The 19,341-nt window shown below is 39.6% G+C and overlaps 1 protein-coding gene across 3 annotated transcripts; it reads left to right on the forward strand.

Moving 5' to 3' along the window:
- Nucleotides 1–3,448: 3,448 nt before the first annotated feature.
- On the forward strand, nt 3,449–18,975 carry dync1li2 (dynein, cytoplasmic 1, light intermediate chain 2). 3 transcript variants are annotated; one of them, XM_035628429.2, is made up of 13 exons: nt 3,449–3,626; nt 4,383–4,456; nt 4,718–4,834; nt 4,929–5,159; nt 8,747–8,910; nt 11,427–11,520; nt 11,675–11,810; nt 12,034–12,145; nt 12,277–12,336; nt 12,963–13,007; nt 13,149–13,266; nt 14,071–14,199; nt 14,283–15,123. In XM_035628429.2, exons 1-13 carry the CDS (start codon nt 3,541–3,543, stop codon nt 14,285–14,287), a joined length of 1,371 nt encoding a protein of 456 aa, XP_035484322.1. In that variant the 5' UTR covers nt 3,449–3,540; the 3' UTR covers nt 14,288–15,123. The 3 variants fall into 3 exon arrangements, with proteins under 3 accessions (XP_035484322.1, XP_035484321.1, XP_035484320.1); XM_035628428.2 differs by having other exon boundaries at nt 3,450–3,626; nt 15,050–18,975; XM_035628427.2 differs by having other exon boundaries at nt 3,451–3,626; nt 15,045–18,975.
- Nucleotides 18,976–19,341: the final 366 nt, after the last annotated feature.

Here is a 19,341-nt window from a genome sequence, read left to right on the forward strand (position 1 = left end):
ATCTTTAAACATCATTTATCACTCACGTTTTATGGATTATTACCTGACAGACAGTATTATTGAGGACACAGCGCCCTCTCCTGTTGCAAGTGCTAGTAGCACAACACAGTGTCTAGTGGAGAAACCTTTGTTCATTAATAATTTAATACCGATAAAAGATAACACTGATACCATAAAATGGCATTACATTACACATTTTTTTCAATTTATTACACAAATATCTAGAGTTGTTGTTTATTTGTGATATATCCATTACAAATGTGTATTTCTGTCAATGACCAAATACATATTCATGATTTTTTTTTCAGTGTATAAAAAGAGGAATCCAGACAATATTTTATGGCAAAAAAGAACAACAAACTCAACAAATACGGAAAAACAACTTCCTGTTTTGCAATTATTTTTGTTAGACCTAGATGTTGCATTTTATTTAAGACTCTATCTAACTACTATACTTCTGTCTACACTTTGTGTTTCCAATATCTGTAAAATAAAACAAAGTAAATAAAACCAATCATAGTTGTTTATTTCCCTTGCCGGCAGCGCAGCTAAATAGTGACAAATAGGCAGCAAAGGCTGAGTTTCACATGATGCGATTGCTCTGGAATGCATTCCCAGGAGTATAACCTCAGTCCCAGCCAACCACCCTGCTCCACATAGACAGAGGACCAACAGACATAAAGGGAGGCTTTGGAAAACCCTCCAGAGATTTCAACATGTTGATGACCAAGGCTCATTCGGCTGCGGCTCTGACACAATGGCCGTGAGGATGGGGAAACGCAGAAACAGGTGCTGGGGCTACGGCCCCCTACGGGCCTATAGCTCACCAAAGTAAATGTGTGTGGGAATGGGTCCCACTGCTCGGCTTGTGTTAAACTCCCAGTGAGGGGAAGAGTATACCCTGGACAGGTTGTTATATTTTATGAATACATAAATAAAGTGATAATAATTAGATTTCATATGGGGGAAAAAAGACATTTCATATTCACTTCATGATTTTAAGAGGTTAACCCATGGACATGTCCGTGTGAAATGTCCTGAAGCACAGTCTGTCCTGAAATGGAAGGTTTTGAGGATTTAGCTGAAAGAGGGTGTGGCCCACATATGTAATATGTGATGTTTGTGTGAAGTATGTTATACTGGTGGTTATCCTGGTGATTTATTAGGCAAATTTGTGCTTTATTCATTCGAAGGCACACTTTAACCTTCTCAGCACCAGAAAATGTCAGCAATGTTATCATAGAACAATGAGAGTGACACCTGCACCAACACAAATGCACAGGTGATGTGATAAAATACAGTTCACTTCAGTACAACCACATTCTTGTAATATTTAAAACGTCTGTGGTTTATTAGATTAGATAGAGTTTAATGTCCATTCAGTGTATGCATAACATCAGGGTCTGAGAATTAGTAAACCGAAATGGAATGCGGGGGCATTATCAGTGGGTTTCCTGCTATGACATGTCACAATGTCTGCTGTGGTGTGCAAATAATTTATTACCTGGTGGTAAAACTACAATATTTTCATAACTGCCCTTCATAGGCTTCAGTTTTGGTTATTGTTATCCTATCCCCCCCTACAAAATAGTATTTTTGAATGTAATTCCTGTAAGTTGATCTGTTAGAATTGCATAAGTAATATAAAATTAACAGTTAGCCAAAAGTTTTGCTTTCAGATTTCACAAATAGAAGTTGAGTTGAAATGGGTGAGGACAGATTTCATCCAGTTAAAGTTTTAACTAGTAGTTCTCAGACAGGAACAGCACCATCTACTGGACACTTTTTTTTCTTACAACATCAGTGACAGTGATTTCTACCCATGCAGAAATAATATAAGTTATATTCATTTGATTTAATATTCACTTTAATATAATCAGTTCCGGTTTATTACATCCCAATGATTTCAAATAAATTGTGGATATGATCACAAATTTCATTAATGTTAAAACTATTCCTCACTTCTAAAGATAAGCTCATCATTGTACTTTGAATCACTGGCCAGTTAGATAATGTCTCATATGCATGAATTTTCACTTCAGTATCCATGTTTTAACATTGTTAAATTTGGAATATATGTTTGTTTCATCCCACCGTACAACACATTGTTTTGTAACCTACTTCCATGGCTTGTTATATAAAAATATTCTCCTAAATAATAAAAGGAATAGTAAAAGTGCCCCCATAACATAAGTGTTATGTTGGGCTGGTTAGACTGATTTTGATGAAGGAGCAAAAAATATTTTTTGTGAAACGTAAAACTTTGCTTCTTTTTTGTGTTGTCATGTTATGACCGTGTTTGTTATTTTTTTAAGAATCATCACAAAACAACACCATCTTTTTGAGATGCTGAATGTTGACAATTTAAAAGAAAAAGTGGAAAAAGTTGTTTATTGACCAGGATACAATTTGTGTAAAATGCCTATGATACTTCTCTATCTATTCCTCTCCCCAAAATGTCCTTTTCAGATATCCTTGGACAGAAGGTAGTTTTTCAGTCAGTGACGTGTGTGTTCCACTGTATCTATGGATACCTTTAAGGTATGTGTTTATTAGACTGCTGGGCAACCGTGACACACACACAGACACACACACACACACACACACACACACACACACACACACTTTACTTCCTTTCTTGGTGGTGAAGACTAAAGAAGTGAATTACAAATGTGCTTTCAGAAAGCTTATATGTCTGCACCTGCATGAATTGGCTTAAGCTGACCAGACTTGTATGGACTCATGTTGAGCTGAAGTTTTTGAATCCACACAGAATCTTATCTGACAGAAAGATATTCTCTATTCTCTCCATCAGCTGTTAAGGGAAAATTACATCATTTATTGGCATGTGTCCAGAAGGGTTGCTTGATTCTTTGACGATCATGTTAAACCCAGACTTGAACCACAGTCTTGTGAACAGTTTGTTCCTGTATTTTTGCTACCCTGTGTGATACTGTGCTACTGTGACAATTGAATTTCCCCGAGCGGGATGAATAAAGTTGTCTATTCTATTCTATACCCCTATCAAATACTCCTTTTTTAAATATAAATGTAGCTCTAAGAATATGGGTTTGTACAAAACCCCTCAATATTCATTTAATTGTATTAACCATCGAAGCAGTAAATAATAACAACAACAATTTCTAGTCAATTTCTATTCTCCATCAGCTGTTAAAGAAAAAATGACATCATTTATTGGCACGTGTCCAGAAGGGTGGCTTGATTCTTTGACGAAGACGTTAAACACAGACGACCCCTATTAAATACTCCTTTTTTTAATATAAATGTAGCTCTTAGAATATGGGCTAGTACAAAAACCCCTCAATTTCTTTATTTATTGTATTAAACTTAGAAGCAATAAACAACAACAACCATAATTTCTAGTCGAATGTGCAGTGGTTCACTCCGGCTCCGGCGCGGCGTCGCGGTGGACGGATGCAGCCTACCCCTTGGATACTTGAGTGAGGGGCGGTGCTTAGTGGCGGCGGAGCAGCAGCAGCAGCAGCAGGGCCTCGCCTTTGTGGTCGTAGAGAGAAGAAGATGGCTCCCGTTCTGGAGAAACAAGTCCCGGGTGCAGCCGGGCCAGGCGAGAACAACAACGACGACGAGGAAGGACAAAGCCTTTGGCAAGTGACACTCTTCTCTCTGAACGACGTCGTGCTCGTCGACGTGTTTCGCGAGAACACGCCGCGGTTCTGCTTCGTCACCGCCGGTCGGCGCCGAGTCAAACACCGGCCCGGCTAGCGGCGTCGTTAGCGCTAACTGGCGGCCAGTGTGCTAAGGTTACTTGTGCTAGCGAACGTCAGCTAACCGGCTAACTGCTGGTTAGCTGCATATTAGCTCTGTTGTGTAGTTCAATTAGTCCAATCGCGTGTTTTGTTAAAACAGTGAGTGTCGAGTGTGGACGTTGGAGAGAACCGGTCATAGTTGTATCGCGGTCTGTGACAATGTCAACACAAGTCAGCTCCGCCAGCTAACAGGGACATCGACGGAGATGTTAACAAGCTAACATGGAATCTGACTGTCCGCAGGGTCGCGCTTTATCGCAACGAGTCGCGCTGTTCTGAGGCTCCAACTTGTTCAGGTGTCGCGCATTCACACCCTGAGCTACTTGTTGTGTTCCCACCGCACCGGTCAGTGGAGATGACGTATCACTTCCGGTTGTTCCGCGCTGTCGTGGACGGATCACTGGTGCAGCATGACAGTGGAGCAATCTTCTCTCAGATCACAAGTAACAGAGTGAATCTATGTGATCAGTCACTGTCCTGAGCTGTGCAGCTGTCAACGTGCCTCTAGTGTGTGAATCTGAGCTCACCTGTGTCCGCCCGAGTTACTCATGATGTGGCCCGTTGTGTCTGTCTTTCTTTCCTTCCCTGTCGTAGGTCCTCGATACTGAGCGAAGTTTCAACACGATCGAGTTCAAAGTTGCCATGGGGGAAAAATATCGTGGTGTTTGGTATGTATGACATAAGACACACGCGGGAAAGTCTGTGCAGTGGGCCTGTATAAGTCAACCCCAAGGCAGGCGGAGGCCCTGCAAACTGAGAAATAACACGCATTTCATAAAACCTTTAAGACTTTTTAAACCGTCCGCACTTGAAGCTTCCCAAGGTTCCCTATTTTTGGAACAGAGACATGTATAAAACTTAAAACAGGTCTTCTGAGATGCCCCCCTTCAAAAATCTGACAACGCCGATGAATAAAAACTATCTTGCAGGCGAGGATGGATCAGGAAAAACGTCGCTCATGGCCAAACTTCAAGGAGCCGATCACAACAAGAAAGGGAGGGGACTGGAGTATCTGTACTTAAGTGTCCACGATGAGGACCGCGATGGTGAGTTTTCACAAACAAGCAGTTGAAAAGCGATTATTGTGTTTTGCTTGTTGTATGTGACAAGTATTTTTTTTTGCTTTTTTGCCCTCCGCAGACCTTACTCGCTGCAATGTGTGGATCCTGGATGGGGATGTTTACCACAAAAGCCTGCTCAAGTTCGCCGTTTCAGCGCAGTCACTACCTGACTGTCTGGCTGTGTTCGTCGCGGACATGTCGCGGCCCTGGACCATTATGGAGTCACTGCAGAAGTGGGCCAGTTTGCTACGTGACCATGTAGACAAGCTCAGGATCCCTCCTGAGAACATGAGAGAAATGGAGCAGAAAAGTAAGTAACAGTTGACGGTGTCTACCCGTCTATTGACTATCTTCTCATGCGTCTCGCAGTGCGGATGGAATCGAAATAAAACATCCAATTTAGTTCCCCCTCAACAATGTGTGCACTGATGATCTGCGCAGGGCTTTTATTTTGAACATTTCGCTTTTAGCTTTTTGATTTAGACCTAGTAGGATAATTTGGTCACTGGTTTATGACTAAAATTTCTGATTTTGTTGCACATCAAATAGAAGACCCACTTTCCCCTGTTGACAATGTGTATAGTTTCTGGCCCGTTTCCTCGTCAAACATTTGGTGAATAAACAATTCACATGGAAATAAGACTGATTGCTGAATTGAATTGGATCATTTTGTTAAGTTACAGCAGATTGTTGGTTAAGCTTGATATCATGTGGTGATTCAGTAATGATGGTATCACTTCATGTCTCGACATATATGGAAATAGAGCCAACCATTAATTTTGTTGTATTTTATATTTGAGGAGAGTGTAGGAGGTTGTCTAGGGTGGAAGAAATATCAGTAGGGGTGTAACGATTCTCCAAATCCTCAGTTCGGTTCAGATCTGGTTGTTGTTTTTGTTGTTTTTTTAAAACTAAAATCTTCCCACGCCGCCCTCGGTCTCAGGGTTATTATCTTGAGCTACATTACAAAAGCCTTATTTTTTAAGATAATCACCCGACTCATGTAGTCAGATGACAATTAAATAGATGTAATATGTTTTGTTTTTTGCAAAATATACAGCTTTCCCATTACTTTAGTTTTTCATTAGTTTCGTTTGTTAATTACATAATAAAAGACCATATCCCTGCTGACTGGGGGAAAAGGGAGAGACTGATCACTGCTTAGCTAAAGCAAAGCGCTGTAAAACATTACACATCGTCATTGATGTTTCTTGGTCATCATCAGATAGGCCCATGATCCTCAGCTGTGTGTTCTGCCTGGAGGCAAGATCTGCAAATCAATGCGTGTGATGCACTCAGATGTTGTTCTCCTGTTAATTTTAGAATTGGTTATCTCTCACTCATGAACAGTTCTTTTATGTTTGGAAAGATCGTTGCTCTTCAGACAAGTAAGGTCAGCCCACAGGGTTTTTTACACAAAGTCCTTGTCTGCGTTTTAAAGTTTGCTTGCTGCTGTTGCTCTCACAAGTCTGAAATGATTATCGTAAAGTTTTAAATTGTTTGCATCAGTGCAGATGAATATGACAGGACAGGTCTTGAAGTGTTTTTAATGTGGCATGCTGATACAATGACAAGTGGTAACAAGTAATCTTGTGTGCTGGCAACTGTTAAAAAGAAAAGGGAAGCTGGTCACCAAGTGACAACTAAAGTACAGCACTTAATGACTTATCATGGGTTCACATTTACACTTTGCTTTACTGACTTATTTCGGTTGAAGTTTCTGTTTATTAGTTCAAATTAATTTAAACAAAACAGTAGAAAGGAAATGTTGCCTGGAGTTCACGTAGTAGTGTGTTTAATTCGATGTTAATTTGAGCATTCATTATTACAAGTAAATTACAATTGTAGTGTTTATCTGTACTGTAAAAGGTTTTTCTGTTTTCCTGTCTTCACATTTTGGTGAATTTGCGAGGCTTAACTTCAGACCCCACCGCTGACACTGTCAGACTTCCAGTTTAGCCGAGACATGTCATCCTGATAAAGCATCTTCCAGCATATCTGTGCTGATCATGTGATGTCAGTAGCACATTGGTGAGACCTAGTCAGACTATATATTTGTGGATTGGAGTGTGTGAGTGAGAGCGGCAGGCTGACAGACAATGTGGAAGTGTGTGCCAGAGACTTTTGTCCAGGCAGTCTTGCAGTCATCTTGCATCATGGTTCCCTCCCCTCCGACCGCAGCGTCAGGGAGAGGAAGGGACGTAAACTGAGTGAGGCGGAATTCAGTCAGTGGGCCGGACGCTCTGACTCCTGCTACGCTGTAACTGAAGTAGGCTGGCTGCTGAGTTGTCGCAAGTCAAATTACAGATTGAGTTTACTGCTGTCAGCACCACATGTTGAAAGAAGGAATATTTTAATCTGTGTCTTCCGTGAAAAGACTTTGAGGGATTTTTAGCTGCCTGCGGGATTTAGGAACAGTGTGTAGGCAAACATCTCTGGTATTTTGTTTTGATTCAAGGTCTGTTTCACCTAAATAAGAGGAAGCAAGTAATGTGACAGCTGTTAACATGTTTTAACAAAAGCCAGTGAGACCAAATTTGCTAATTTAAAATTTCTTTGGTCAGAAAAGCAAAGCAGAAACACTTATTTGTAGGTAAACGTGAACTTTTGGTTTTACTGGCGTCTTTGTAGAAATTGATATTCATGCATAGTAAGAATCTCACAGATTAATACAAATCTATTCTTTTGGAATTTAAAGAACATACTTTTTTATGTACAGTTTGAGCACTTGAAGTCAAGGATATTTAATTATACAAGGCCGACCCATCCTTGGTTATTATGTGTACCAATGCATTTTGACCTCACCTTTGTTTGTGGAACATATAACTAGGTCTTATGGGGCAAAGTCTGTCTGTCTCTGTCTCTTTCACTTTTCACTTTTAAGTTTCTCACCACCCAGCGGAGACAGGACACAATGATAAAAAAAAATGTTTTATCAAATTAGGTTCCGATGTCCTCATAATATACTTCAGCCAGAGATGTTAACAAATATTCCTTTCGGATGGTGTAAAATCATCAAATCAACTCCTGCCTGTGTTCAAATGTACACGTCTGTGCATATGCACTGGATTTGTGTAATCCTGTAACCGGGGAGGGCTCCCTTTTGGATTGCTTGTAACACCAGATCTCGGCCTGTACACTAAATCCCACGTCTGAAAGCAAAAGACTTGGCTCGAAGCAGCAAGTCTATCTGGCTTTTGTGGGCTATCCCCAGCTGCATTCCCGAAGCTCCTGAGGAAGTAGGCAAAAGCTTCCTGCCTATAATATAACCCCCTCCCGACCACGTCTCCATCCGCTGCTTTGTAAATGGCTCGATAGCTGCGGCAGCACAACAGGAAAGTGAAGGATGGATGCCATGTATTTATCTTTTTCTGCCTTTCACCCAACGTCTGTTAAGGAAACAGCGGGAATCCTGAGAATGTAATTGTTTGTTACCTTATCTACACCCCTATTGAAGGCATGTTGGAGTAAAGACTAGGGAGAGAACATTCAAAAGTGCAAACCAACTGGGAAAATGGATGCAATTTTTATTTACATGGAGTGGGTATGCATACGCACAATTGGTTCAGGTTCTTATTTATGCCCATTGGTACATGAGATCTATCTTCAATATACACATTAAGGATTTTCTCATAAAAACATAAATCTTTTATTAAATATTCTGCATGGGTTAAGGGGAAACGATTGGAAAAAGTCTTTGTCTGTGGGTTTATTATCATTATTATTATTACTTTTTTCCCATGAGGAGAAAGTGAGACTCTTGATCAGGCAGATAAAAGACATTGGAAACTGAAACAATCTTTATTTTTATTGGGCTCATCTGGAGCTGTACTTTATATTCACTCATCTGAATTTGTTTTTTTTGTTTTGTTTTTTACTACTTTGTTTTTCCACCAGTGGTGAAGGCGTTCCAAGAGTACACAGAACCAGAGGACGCCACCTCATCCTCCCCACAGAGACGGGCTCCAACAGCAGGGGAAGATGAGGCCGTTGTGCTGCCGCTTGGGGACAACACACTCTCATACAATCTGGGCATTCCAGTGCTAATAGTTTGCACAAAGGTAAATAATTCCCACAGCTTCAAAACCCTGAAGTGTCAAATCAAAAAGTCCTATCTACAGAAAACAAACTTTTTGGTATTGAAGTAAGAGGTTTTTAAAAAACCTATCAAAACTTTTCAGAGGTAAATTTGTCTGAGGTTGGACAGTTTTTCTGAATTACACTACATATTTGCGCCAAACGTGCCAAAATGGTGATGCCTAATAGAATTTGATTAAATACAAACAAAATGATGCAGCACAACTCTTGTAATTGTGGTAGTTGTCATAAAGCAATGGATTAATAGATTAAAAGATTAAATCATTAGTATCATTTATTAAATATTAAAATTTTTACAATTACAATTTCCCATAATTCTGTTTTGTGATTTCGATATAACGCTAACACCTCGAGTGTTTCATAACATCTTACACAAATTTCCTCTCGGACCGGAAGATGAACTCATTTGAATTTGTTAGTCAAAGGTCAATAGTCGAGGTCACCGTGACTTCACAACTCACATTTTTACACCTAATCTCAAGAATTCATGTGCTAAATATAAGGATAAAAAGATGTTGACATTTTCAAGCAAAACGGTCAAAGTTCAGCTTCAGTGTGACATCATAATGTTCTGCACAAAATATTTTCTGGCTATTATTTAACATCATAGCTGAGGAACAGAAGGGGACATTGTAACCACATTTTCTGGGACATGACTGGTTGTCAGAGGCGCACAGCCGCAAGGCAGTAATTCTAGTTAACTTCTGCAGTCACAGCTTGTATTTAACTCTTTATACTTGCCCTGAGATAAACAAGTCTTGTTTAGAAAATTGACCATCACCAATACTCTGTTCCTCTGATGGGGTCTTGAATTGCCACCACGATGAGCCCATATGGACTCCGACCCTAGGTAGGGTCTGTCCATGCCCTGCTGATACATTTGTGTTACATGTTACTTTATGTTGTGCATTATGAGGCAGTTTCCTCTTAATAAAAAGTGACCATTATATGAGCTTGTTAATCCTCGAAGCAAAGACCAGAACTGAAAAACAGTGTTATAATAGAATAGAATAGAAGCCTTTTATTGTCATCAGATTGTTGAAGAGCAATATTTGATATTTAACTCTGGTTAAGCAATATAAACTTATTAAGGAAAAAGGTTTTCGGTCTTTAACCTCATCCCTTCTGCCATGACTAATGATGGACGCTGCACTAGGAACTGAGGGACTGGGATTACTTCATTATATGGTGTCTCTGCCACACCACACTCCATTATCCGCCAGAGAGAAGTAGAGGCAGTCTTAGCACCAGTGTCCTGATGAGACGCAGTGTTGTAGAGTTGCCCATCTTCCCAATTCGCGCCAGGTCATACCAGTACCAACCATACGTCACCTCGCAAAAACCACAGCTAAACAATTGGTCTGTCAACATTTTGGGGTTTTCTGACTTCTTATGAAAATGGTGTTTTATGATGTGTTAAGAAAAGAAAACAACCTTTTACAACACAAGAGCTTTGGAAGGTGAGCGCATTGATGTGTACTGATTAACAACCACAGAGGTGGTTTTGATTATGTTGGCAGGCGTTTAATTCTATCTGTGGGAAGATTCTGTGCACAATCAGGTTAGGTGTGTAGTTTAGATCAAAGTGAAGGCTGGGTGATGGGTGTGGTCTGACCCATGAGTACTGAGTTCCCATGTAATATTGCAGTAATAAGTAGTGTGCACTAGGGGTTTCCCTTTTTCCAAAAAATCCAGCTTTAACAAATTTCACATGGTATGCAATTTTTTTGAGTGTATTTGAAAGTCCACAACCACCTGCTTTAAAAAACAGAAGTATGTCACTTAGACCTGTACCTTGCTCTCAATAAAAAGGATGTTAAAAGAATTAAATAGCACTGCACAATAGTAGGCAGTCAGAGGATGTTGAACACTTGACGTTGCTCTGCTCACCTGTGGTGCCGCCTCGCTTGGGCTGGAAACCTCAGGTGAGCCTGCAGATTTGTTGTTGTTGATGAGTGAGCCAGCTGCTTTGCATTTAGAGAACAAATAGCCTTAACTTTGTTAGTTACTTTGGCATCTACGGTGTAGAACCCAAAGCTCTTCCAAACACCGCTTCTCAGATGCTTTGGTTTCATGACAGTTGGCTTTCCTTTACTACTTGTACCCAATTTTCAAAGCCAAAAAAAGCATAACATTGCTTGCTTACTTTGCTGATAGGTCATTAGGGCATGCAGTGCCCTTATGGTGATCGCCCTCTGCTGGATCATGAGGCAAATGCACTTCTAGACTGTATATTTTGAATTCAGTCATTACAGTTTGTATATGACACCAAATAAAAAGTAACAGTACTCACTACTCATGGGTCGAAACGTCAAAGTGTTTCTTGTTCCGACAAGATACAGCAGAAAACAGGATTATTGTAGAATGGTCTTAAGATGCAGAGAACAGTGTCACATTGTTCACTTTTGAATGCTGACATTTTATTGTCTGTCATTATAAATATTAATCTCTTTCTGTCTCTAAATGTTTTCTTCTTCAGTGTGACGCAGTCAGCGTACTAGAGAAGGAGCAGGACTACAGAGAGGAGCACTTTGATTTCATCCAGTCCAACATCAGGCGATTTTGCTTACAATGTATCCTTTCAATTTGTTATTAATTCTGACAAAATAGCCAATAAATGTGTAACATTTAAACATAAATGGGCCATGCATCCCTTTTTAAAAGATATACTCTTATCATCATCATCACTCAACCAGTCTACGTTGCTGCCTTAATTGAACCTCACAGATGGAGCTGGCCTGATCTATACTTCAGTCAAAGAAGAGAAGAATATGGATCTGCTTTACAAATATATAGTACATAAGGTTTATGACTTCCAGTTCACCACACCTGCCTTAGTGGTGGAGAAGGATGCAGTTTTCATGTAAGTGAAGCTTGAGATGCTCACGTTTATCGTGTTCTTTTTGGCTTTTCATCAAATATCACTGTCATAATTGGAGCATATGAGGTAATACTTGTAATTTTTATTTCAGTTATTGTTAACAGTGACATCCAAGAAACCGATTTTTTCGATAATACAAAATTATCTTCAAAAGAAGGTATGTGTGTGTTCTCGCTGTTATTGAACTGTTTCTTCCTTATTTCAGTCCATCTGGATGGGATAACGAGAAGAAAATTGGGATTTTGCATGAAAACTTCACAACAGTGAGACCCGATGATCCATTCGAAGATTTTATCACAAAGCCTCCAGTACGAAAGGTATGACAATGCAAATACTACAAATACGAAATATATTGACATTTAAACCCAAACTCAAAGACCTTGTTGCCATAGACATCGTACATTCTCTCTTTTTTTTCTTCTTCTTTCTGCTTTGCTCCTCTTTGTAGTTGGTTCATGACAAAGAGATAAATGCAGAGGATGAGCAGGTTTTCCTGATGAAGCAACAGGTACGTGTCTGTTTTTGCTGCATATTTCATGATTTCTTTCTCTAGGTAATGGGACGACAGATATGTTTCTGTGTTCATTTCAAGGCATGCTTTCGAAATAAAATAAAATGTGTTCTCCTGGTGCAGGGATATGGTACTTGTAAGATGTGTCACAATGCTACAACCCTTCTGCAAAAATTTGGTAAACAGCCAGTTAGATCGTGAACCTGAATTGGTATTTTCGCTGTGAAAAAAATGTCAAAAAAGTCCTGGTTAACAGCTGGAACTTCCACATGACCAGTGATGCTGCCTTCACTTCCTATTTTGTGGACAAATAAACCAGGAAGTTAAAAAAACCAAAACCTAGTTTTCAGCTTCCCATGTTTAAATGTACCAACTTCCCCTTTATCTACCTTATCTAAATTAAAGTTTGTACTGTAGTTGTACAGACATTCATAGTTCCCGTCTTTCTTACATGTGGATTTTAAATAAGATGACGTTAATAAAAAAACTTCCTGTATGACTAAAACTGGATTTCCAGAAAATTAAAAAACTGATCATCAACTGTCCATTTTTCCATTTGACTGTGCGCAGAAAACTTTTGGTCTGAGCTAAACAAATTACTTTATATCTTTTTCTCTCTCCAGTCTTTGTTAGCCAAGCAGCCAGCCACGCCAACAAGAGGAGCAACAGTAAGTGTATCAACATACCTCAAATGTGGAGTTATGAGATGTATTCCTTTTTCTATGAACTAGTATCATTTTCCTTCTGGATACCCTTTAAATGAGCCCTTTGTTTGTGGTCAAAGTTTTGCTCTGGTTTCGGTGTTACAGGAGTCTCCAGGACGGCCAGCGTCAGCATCTCCCAGGCCTGCGGGTCGATCTGGCCAACCCACCGTGACTAGCGGCTCACCAATGGCTGCCGTTAAAAAGCCTGACCCCAACATGAAAGGTAGGAGCTCTATGAGTGCTCATCTATTTTCACATGTAGTTACTAGGAATCATACTTTATGATACAGTGCTTCCCAGTTTGTCCAAGGGCCTGACTCAGTCCGTCCAACTGATACCAAGACACTCGCTCATCAAACAGTTATTGAAAGAAATGTTTGGACCCCTGCAAAAAAACTGCTTTGATCACAGTCGTTTCCGTCTTGGTTTTTTCCCCCCAGAGTAATACAACACTACCCCCATCGGTAAAAACTTAAAAAAGAAAAAACAAAAGATTCTGGTACACCTCCCAAGCTGGCCACCCCTGAGCAGAAATATTATATAACTATTAACACATTTGTTTCCTGATTAAAAAAGGTTATGTGGAATATTTCCTTATCCAAATCAAGGACTTTAAGATTGAGGGTGTCATATGCCTCTAAAGGTTGGAAAACCATACGAGACAAACTTGTGATTTTAGGATGTTGCATGTACCAGTCAGGGGACGTGTTAACCAAATATTTTCCATAATTGACTGATGTTTTTTTTAGTTGTTATTAGGCTTGACAGGATTTGGACAGATTAGAACACTGCGGGCAATTTACTGTGATGTTAAGGAATTCCTGCACAACACTTTCAATAATCACATGTGGACCACCTGTAGTAGACCCCCCCCCCCGTCTTGATGCAGCACTAGTAATTCCAGTCTCCATTGTCGAACCAGAGTTCGTTCATTAAAAAGTAATATATGCAACTTACAGAACGAAAACTTTTTTAATCTTTTGCACAAAAAGAGGTGTTTAAATTCATACCAACGTTTCTCTTGCAGCGGGGGCTGCCAATGAGGGAGTGCTGGCTAACTTCTTCAACAGTCTGTTGAGTAAAAAGACTGGTTCCCCAGGGAGCCCAGGAAGTGGAACAGTGGGAGCTGGAGTGCAAGGGTCTGCCAAGAAAACAGGTAAAACCTTTGATTCCAGTGCACTCACTGCTAATCTTTGCAAAAACCTTAATCCTTGATTTTCACATTTTCTTTCCTAACAGGTTAGCAGTTATCCTTTAATCCAAACTATAACATCCTGTGCATTTAGATCCATCTCAGACCATGGACAGTTAGTTAGAAACTATTTTTTCTGTCTGGAGTTTTATCTCCGCAGCCTGAAAAAGAGGGTTAAAACAGGCGAAAAAGAAAAGTTGTTCTCTTTGACTGAACCTCTGTCCTCCGAGGAAACTTGTGACAGGCCTGTATGCACCAAACCTCAAACCATACTTGCCCTCATGGAACTAATGTCACTCACTCTACATCAATCCCACAGCTTCCTTGCTCAACTAATTTATTTAATTATCAGTAACCGCCGCAGTTTTGCATGTCTTTTTTTTTCTTCTTTTTTTTCAGCTCCAGCACTTTTTTTTTTTTACTCTGTTATATTGGGTAAATATAACAAAGTCAAATACTGTATGTGAAATAGCTGAATGTACCAGTGAAATGTCGAGGGAAACATTACATAAATAATCTCTCAGTCTGAGACCACCGACATGTACTTTTTGCTCCAGTGCTGAGCAGTGTTAACATCTCTGTGTGACCCAGCTGAAAGGATAATGCATGAGTTACATGATCCCTTTGTCAGATGATTAGTTTTGCATGTGTGTTAACTGTGGCAGTGAGCCACCACACTCCAGCATGGGACCGCATCGCCATCCAACCCCCATCTATCTGCTTGCTGGCCGTAAAAAAACTCTTATTTATGAACACGCACAGAAGCTACAGGAGATTACTTTTGGGCTTTGTCTCCCGTTTTTCCCAAGGGCAGAAGCCGGGTTTGACTGATGTCCAGGCAGAGTTGGACAGGATGACTCGCAAACAGGACTCCATGGTTCCAGCTAACAACATACCACCGCCGACAGAGAACGAAGCGTGAAGGCAACAAAAAAAAGACGACTGCATCGTCCACTGCGTTTTAATGCCCTGGAAAAATACATGTACATGTGAGCATAAAAAAAAAAGACCAAATTCCCAATGTCTATATCAGTCAGCGCACAGTGGTTTCACCGAAATGAGTTTGAGATGCTATGAGATATTTTGGTGTTCCGGAGAGATTGGATGAGAGAGATAACAGAGATGGCAGTGTAATGAGATAAGTGCTGAAGGCTTGGCTTTATTTCTGTCCGCTCTTCCAGTGTAAATGTTATTTTGTGAGGGATGTCAGTTTATGGAAATGTGTGCACACTCCCTGGCTGCCCGCCTGATGTGCTGGGCTGCAGGCTCCCCGGTTCGGGGTAGAACACACTCTCCTCGTGGGTTTAAAGAGTGGAAACATACTGATCCTGTGGCCTCTGGTTCAGCCTGTCTAACGGAAGGAATTTGGTTGCGATTGGAAAGGTATTTAAACTACAAATATATTCACTGAAAACGGTAATAAAAATACTTGCAAACATATGTAGTATGGAGAAAAAAAAGAGAAAACTGTTAGATATGATTCTGATGTATTTATACAAAGTTCTGCCTATTTTATTTTGTGCACCATTTATGGTTTAAGGAATCATTGATCTGCATCTCATTACACGTTAAAATGCCACTGACGTCATGACACTAATATGACAGGTTCCATATAGCTGACAGCATATCATATCATTTGCCCGAGTCATCTTGAAGGATTCTGTAAATAATAATGACGACAACAACAAGAAATCTATTCAGGTTAATTTTGATTTTGTATAAAATGCAATTCTGTCCAAATTCTGAAAAATGGCTCCTTAGACTAAATGAGACTGGTTGGGATTTGACAGACTTGGAGGATTCAACAGAATCTCTTCTTTATCTGCAGTTATGTATATTTGGGGAGGGGGTTGGGCAGCATCTTTCCTACTTTAACTCCTAAGTGCCTCGCACCATTAGCTGTTCGTGTCGTAGTAGAGGTGCTTGTCTACATGAGAGGAAAGCCACTAGCACAATCGATGAAAAGGGGTTTTGTCCATTTCTTGTCATCCAAATAATTTATTTCATTCAAAATTTTTGCTAATGTACAACAAGCCTGTGGTCACTGCTATTTAAAAAAAAAAAAAAAAAAAAACATGACAAAACTTCTGTGTTCTAGTGTTTAGTAGAGCAATAGATTTGAATGCCTTCATCCAAACTGTAATGGCTGCTGATATCAAAAAGAAACCACACAGTGGAACTTTTGGGTCCAACACTTGTTGTGGTTGAAACCACTTGCTTTGCAGCTAAAACGCATACAACCAGAATGGCACTCAGTAGAGCGCACATACCTCCGCCAAAGCCCAACAGCACCACATTGCACACACTCGTCGATATTAGTAATCCCCAATATGCCTGATTTATTTTCATTTTTTTCATCAATAGCCATGCCTTATCCAGTGTCAAATCAGCGAAAATGTCCTAAAAAAATGGCATGCTAAAGAAATTGGGAGAAAAAAAGACATCCTGAATCCGCACCCCCAAAATTTGATTATGCATTGTTGGCCCATATCCCCTCCTTCCACCAAGATTTGTGGAAATCCATTCAGTCGTTTTTGCAAATTTCTTTAAAAAAAAAAAAAAAAATGACACTGGGCCAAAACATAAACAACTTGGCGGAGATAATGATTTGCTGTGGTTTGAACAAACTTAAATATTGGATTGATCAGTGTTGTGAGAAGCAATGTCCTCTTTCACTCTTCATGTGTTTTATTCACACTGTACTTCACACGTCAGTCAAAAACATTCCCTGTTTCCAAGTGGCTGTAGAAACGCATCCCTGTAGGAAACCGTTCGTCCCCGACAGATCTTTTTGTTCCGCCTCTCTCTGTGCCCTTTTTAAAAATGACAACCTTTGCCTTCGATGTACAGCTTTTTACAGTTTGTCACACTTTGCGCCCTGCCTTCGCGGGACATGCTCCTAATTAATTTGCGTCCTTATGGGGTTGCTTAACTGTCTTATGTCATTTCTTTTCAATTTTTAAAGTTAAACCATGATACTGTACCATATCAAATAACCTGTAATAATATTCATGGTTTCATGGTGCCATAATCTAATCAAACTTTGAAGTGTACACCCTCATCTTGAGACTGTATGCAAGGCCCTACTTAATCCTATGGATAATGTATACCAGTCGCTTCACAGATTAAGGGGACGCGTGAAGAGAGCAGCTGTTGGTTATTCAAATAACAATGGCGAGAAAAGAAAAACTGGAGTGAATTGTAACAAGGAACCAAAGATACATATTACATCTATTTTTTTTTTTCTGCTTTTATAGTTGGTACTCATCCATAAGATTAACCAGTGGCCATTTTTGTTTGTGTCCTACTCTTGCATGGAGTCCTTGCATTCCACATTTCATCCCTGCCTGTGAACTCTGTTGTGATTTACACCCCATAAAATGCCTTACTCTAGTCAACTATATCTGCGATATCAGAAGTCAAAAACAAAATGCCATCATCGTGTTGGGGTACACCATGTCAAATTTTCTAAACTGGTATAGAAATACAATGCAATGAGGTTTAACTTCATTTTGGAAAGAAAAATAAACCTTTGCTCTGTAAGGGATTAACCACAACTGTATGCATGATTTGATGTCAAAATGATGCAACTGTACACAACCGCTATGGTTTACTTTTGATCAAAATGAAGCTCTTATTGTTTTTAATTTTCCTCTTTAACCTTTTTTCTTTTCTTTTTTTTGGTGACTGGGTGTAATATGCACCTGAGGGTCTGTTGCTGAAGTGGATAAAGCACAATTTAAGAGCAGCCAGGAGCAGCAGCACCACCTCATGTTTAATCAAGCACTTTTTCTATGGACACTTGTATCAATTCCCTGTTGCTACAGTTAAGATACAGAATGCATATTTTTCTTTCTTTTTGCCTTACCTTCTTAGATCATTTCGCAATGAACATAGAAGTTACACCTGCACAGTAAAACTGCATTGTTTACTAGCCCCTTGACGTTAACAATGGAACTTACCCTGGCGATACTGTAAGTTTAATACCAATCCTTTAGAAAACATTTGTCAATACACTTTTGCGATGTTATTCCTGTTTGGGAGGCGGGGGGTGACATCTTTAAATAGATAAACCAAATGTCTATTCATTTTCAGGGTTGTCTTTTTTTTTTTCTTTCATGAAACATCCCCTGGTTTGTTTGTTACATCCTACACAGGCATGTCTTGCTTTCTGTTTTTAATTATGGTTTTGCTGATGGACACTTTTCTGTTGCAAAGAATTTTGAAAACGTCAACCTCACGTAATTAACCACGCTGATTTTAACTAAACGAAACATCACCACACCTGTTGATTTTGGCATTTAGCTGAGTGGAATGAAGTGCTCTCATGTTGCTCGGTCTCAAAGTTGCACTTACTCATTGTGAAGATTGGATGTTGCCTCCTAGATTGAATTATGAACAGATGTTGTAACTTTTGTACTCCGACGTCAGTTGAAAGCAACTGCCTCCTCGCATCCTAACTGAATTGCCTTCGACCACTATCGACGGACCGCATCGATATGAGACTATGAGCTTCTGCTTCCAGTACTTTTTGTATTCAGGATATCATGATATTGTAAACACATGGCTGGCTGCTTTTCTTTTGTGCGTCCTGAACTAATTAAGAGGTTTGATTGTATGACTTAAACACAATTGTGTAGCCTCACAGCTGCCGTGTGGATTATAGCTTCTTACGCCGACAAAGATAAGGAAAATGTCTGTCAGACCCCTGGCTTCAATAAAACCAAGAATTCAAACATTTGTTGACTAAACAATTTTTTTTGCATCTGTTTATCAAATGTCTATTGGTTTTTCAAGTAATGACAAAACAAAGATTCACCACATTAATTAGTGATAATGATGATGCTGATTGCTCAACTGAAAATATAAATGTTGCCTACACTAAAAAAAGTTTTGCATCAAGCATACTTGCACATGTAAGACCACCCCTTGATTTATATCCAGCAAATATTACATAAGGTTCGCAGGTATTGACATTTTGTGTATTTTTTTCCACAATCACAATATCTATGTAAAAACTTAATACATTGTGTCTATGATTTAACTCATGAACATACAAGTTCAGTTGATCAAATCTAAATGTATTTAAAAGGACCTTTTTTTAGG

Source organism: Scophthalmus maximus, chromosome 4, assembly GCF_022379125.1.
Source record: "Scophthalmus maximus strain ysfricsl-2021 chromosome 4, ASM2237912v1, whole genome shotgun sequence".
Lineage (NCBI taxonomy): Eukaryota > Metazoa > Chordata > Actinopteri > Pleuronectiformes > Scophthalmidae > Scophthalmus > Scophthalmus maximus.

Coding starts and splice junctions, on each gene's coding strand:
- dync1li2 (XM_035628427.2), top strand. CDS start 3,541: ATGGCTCCCGTTCTGGAGAAACAAGTCCCGGGTGCAGCCGGGCCAGGC. Junction 4,457..4,717: donor GAAAAATATCGTGGTGTTTG/GTATGTATGACA, acceptor ACTATCTTGCAG/GCGAGGATGGATCAGGAAAA. Junction 5,160..8,746: donor GAGAGAAATGGAGCAGAAAA/GTAAGTAACAGT, acceptor TTTTTCCACCAG/TGGTGAAGGCGTTCCAAGAG.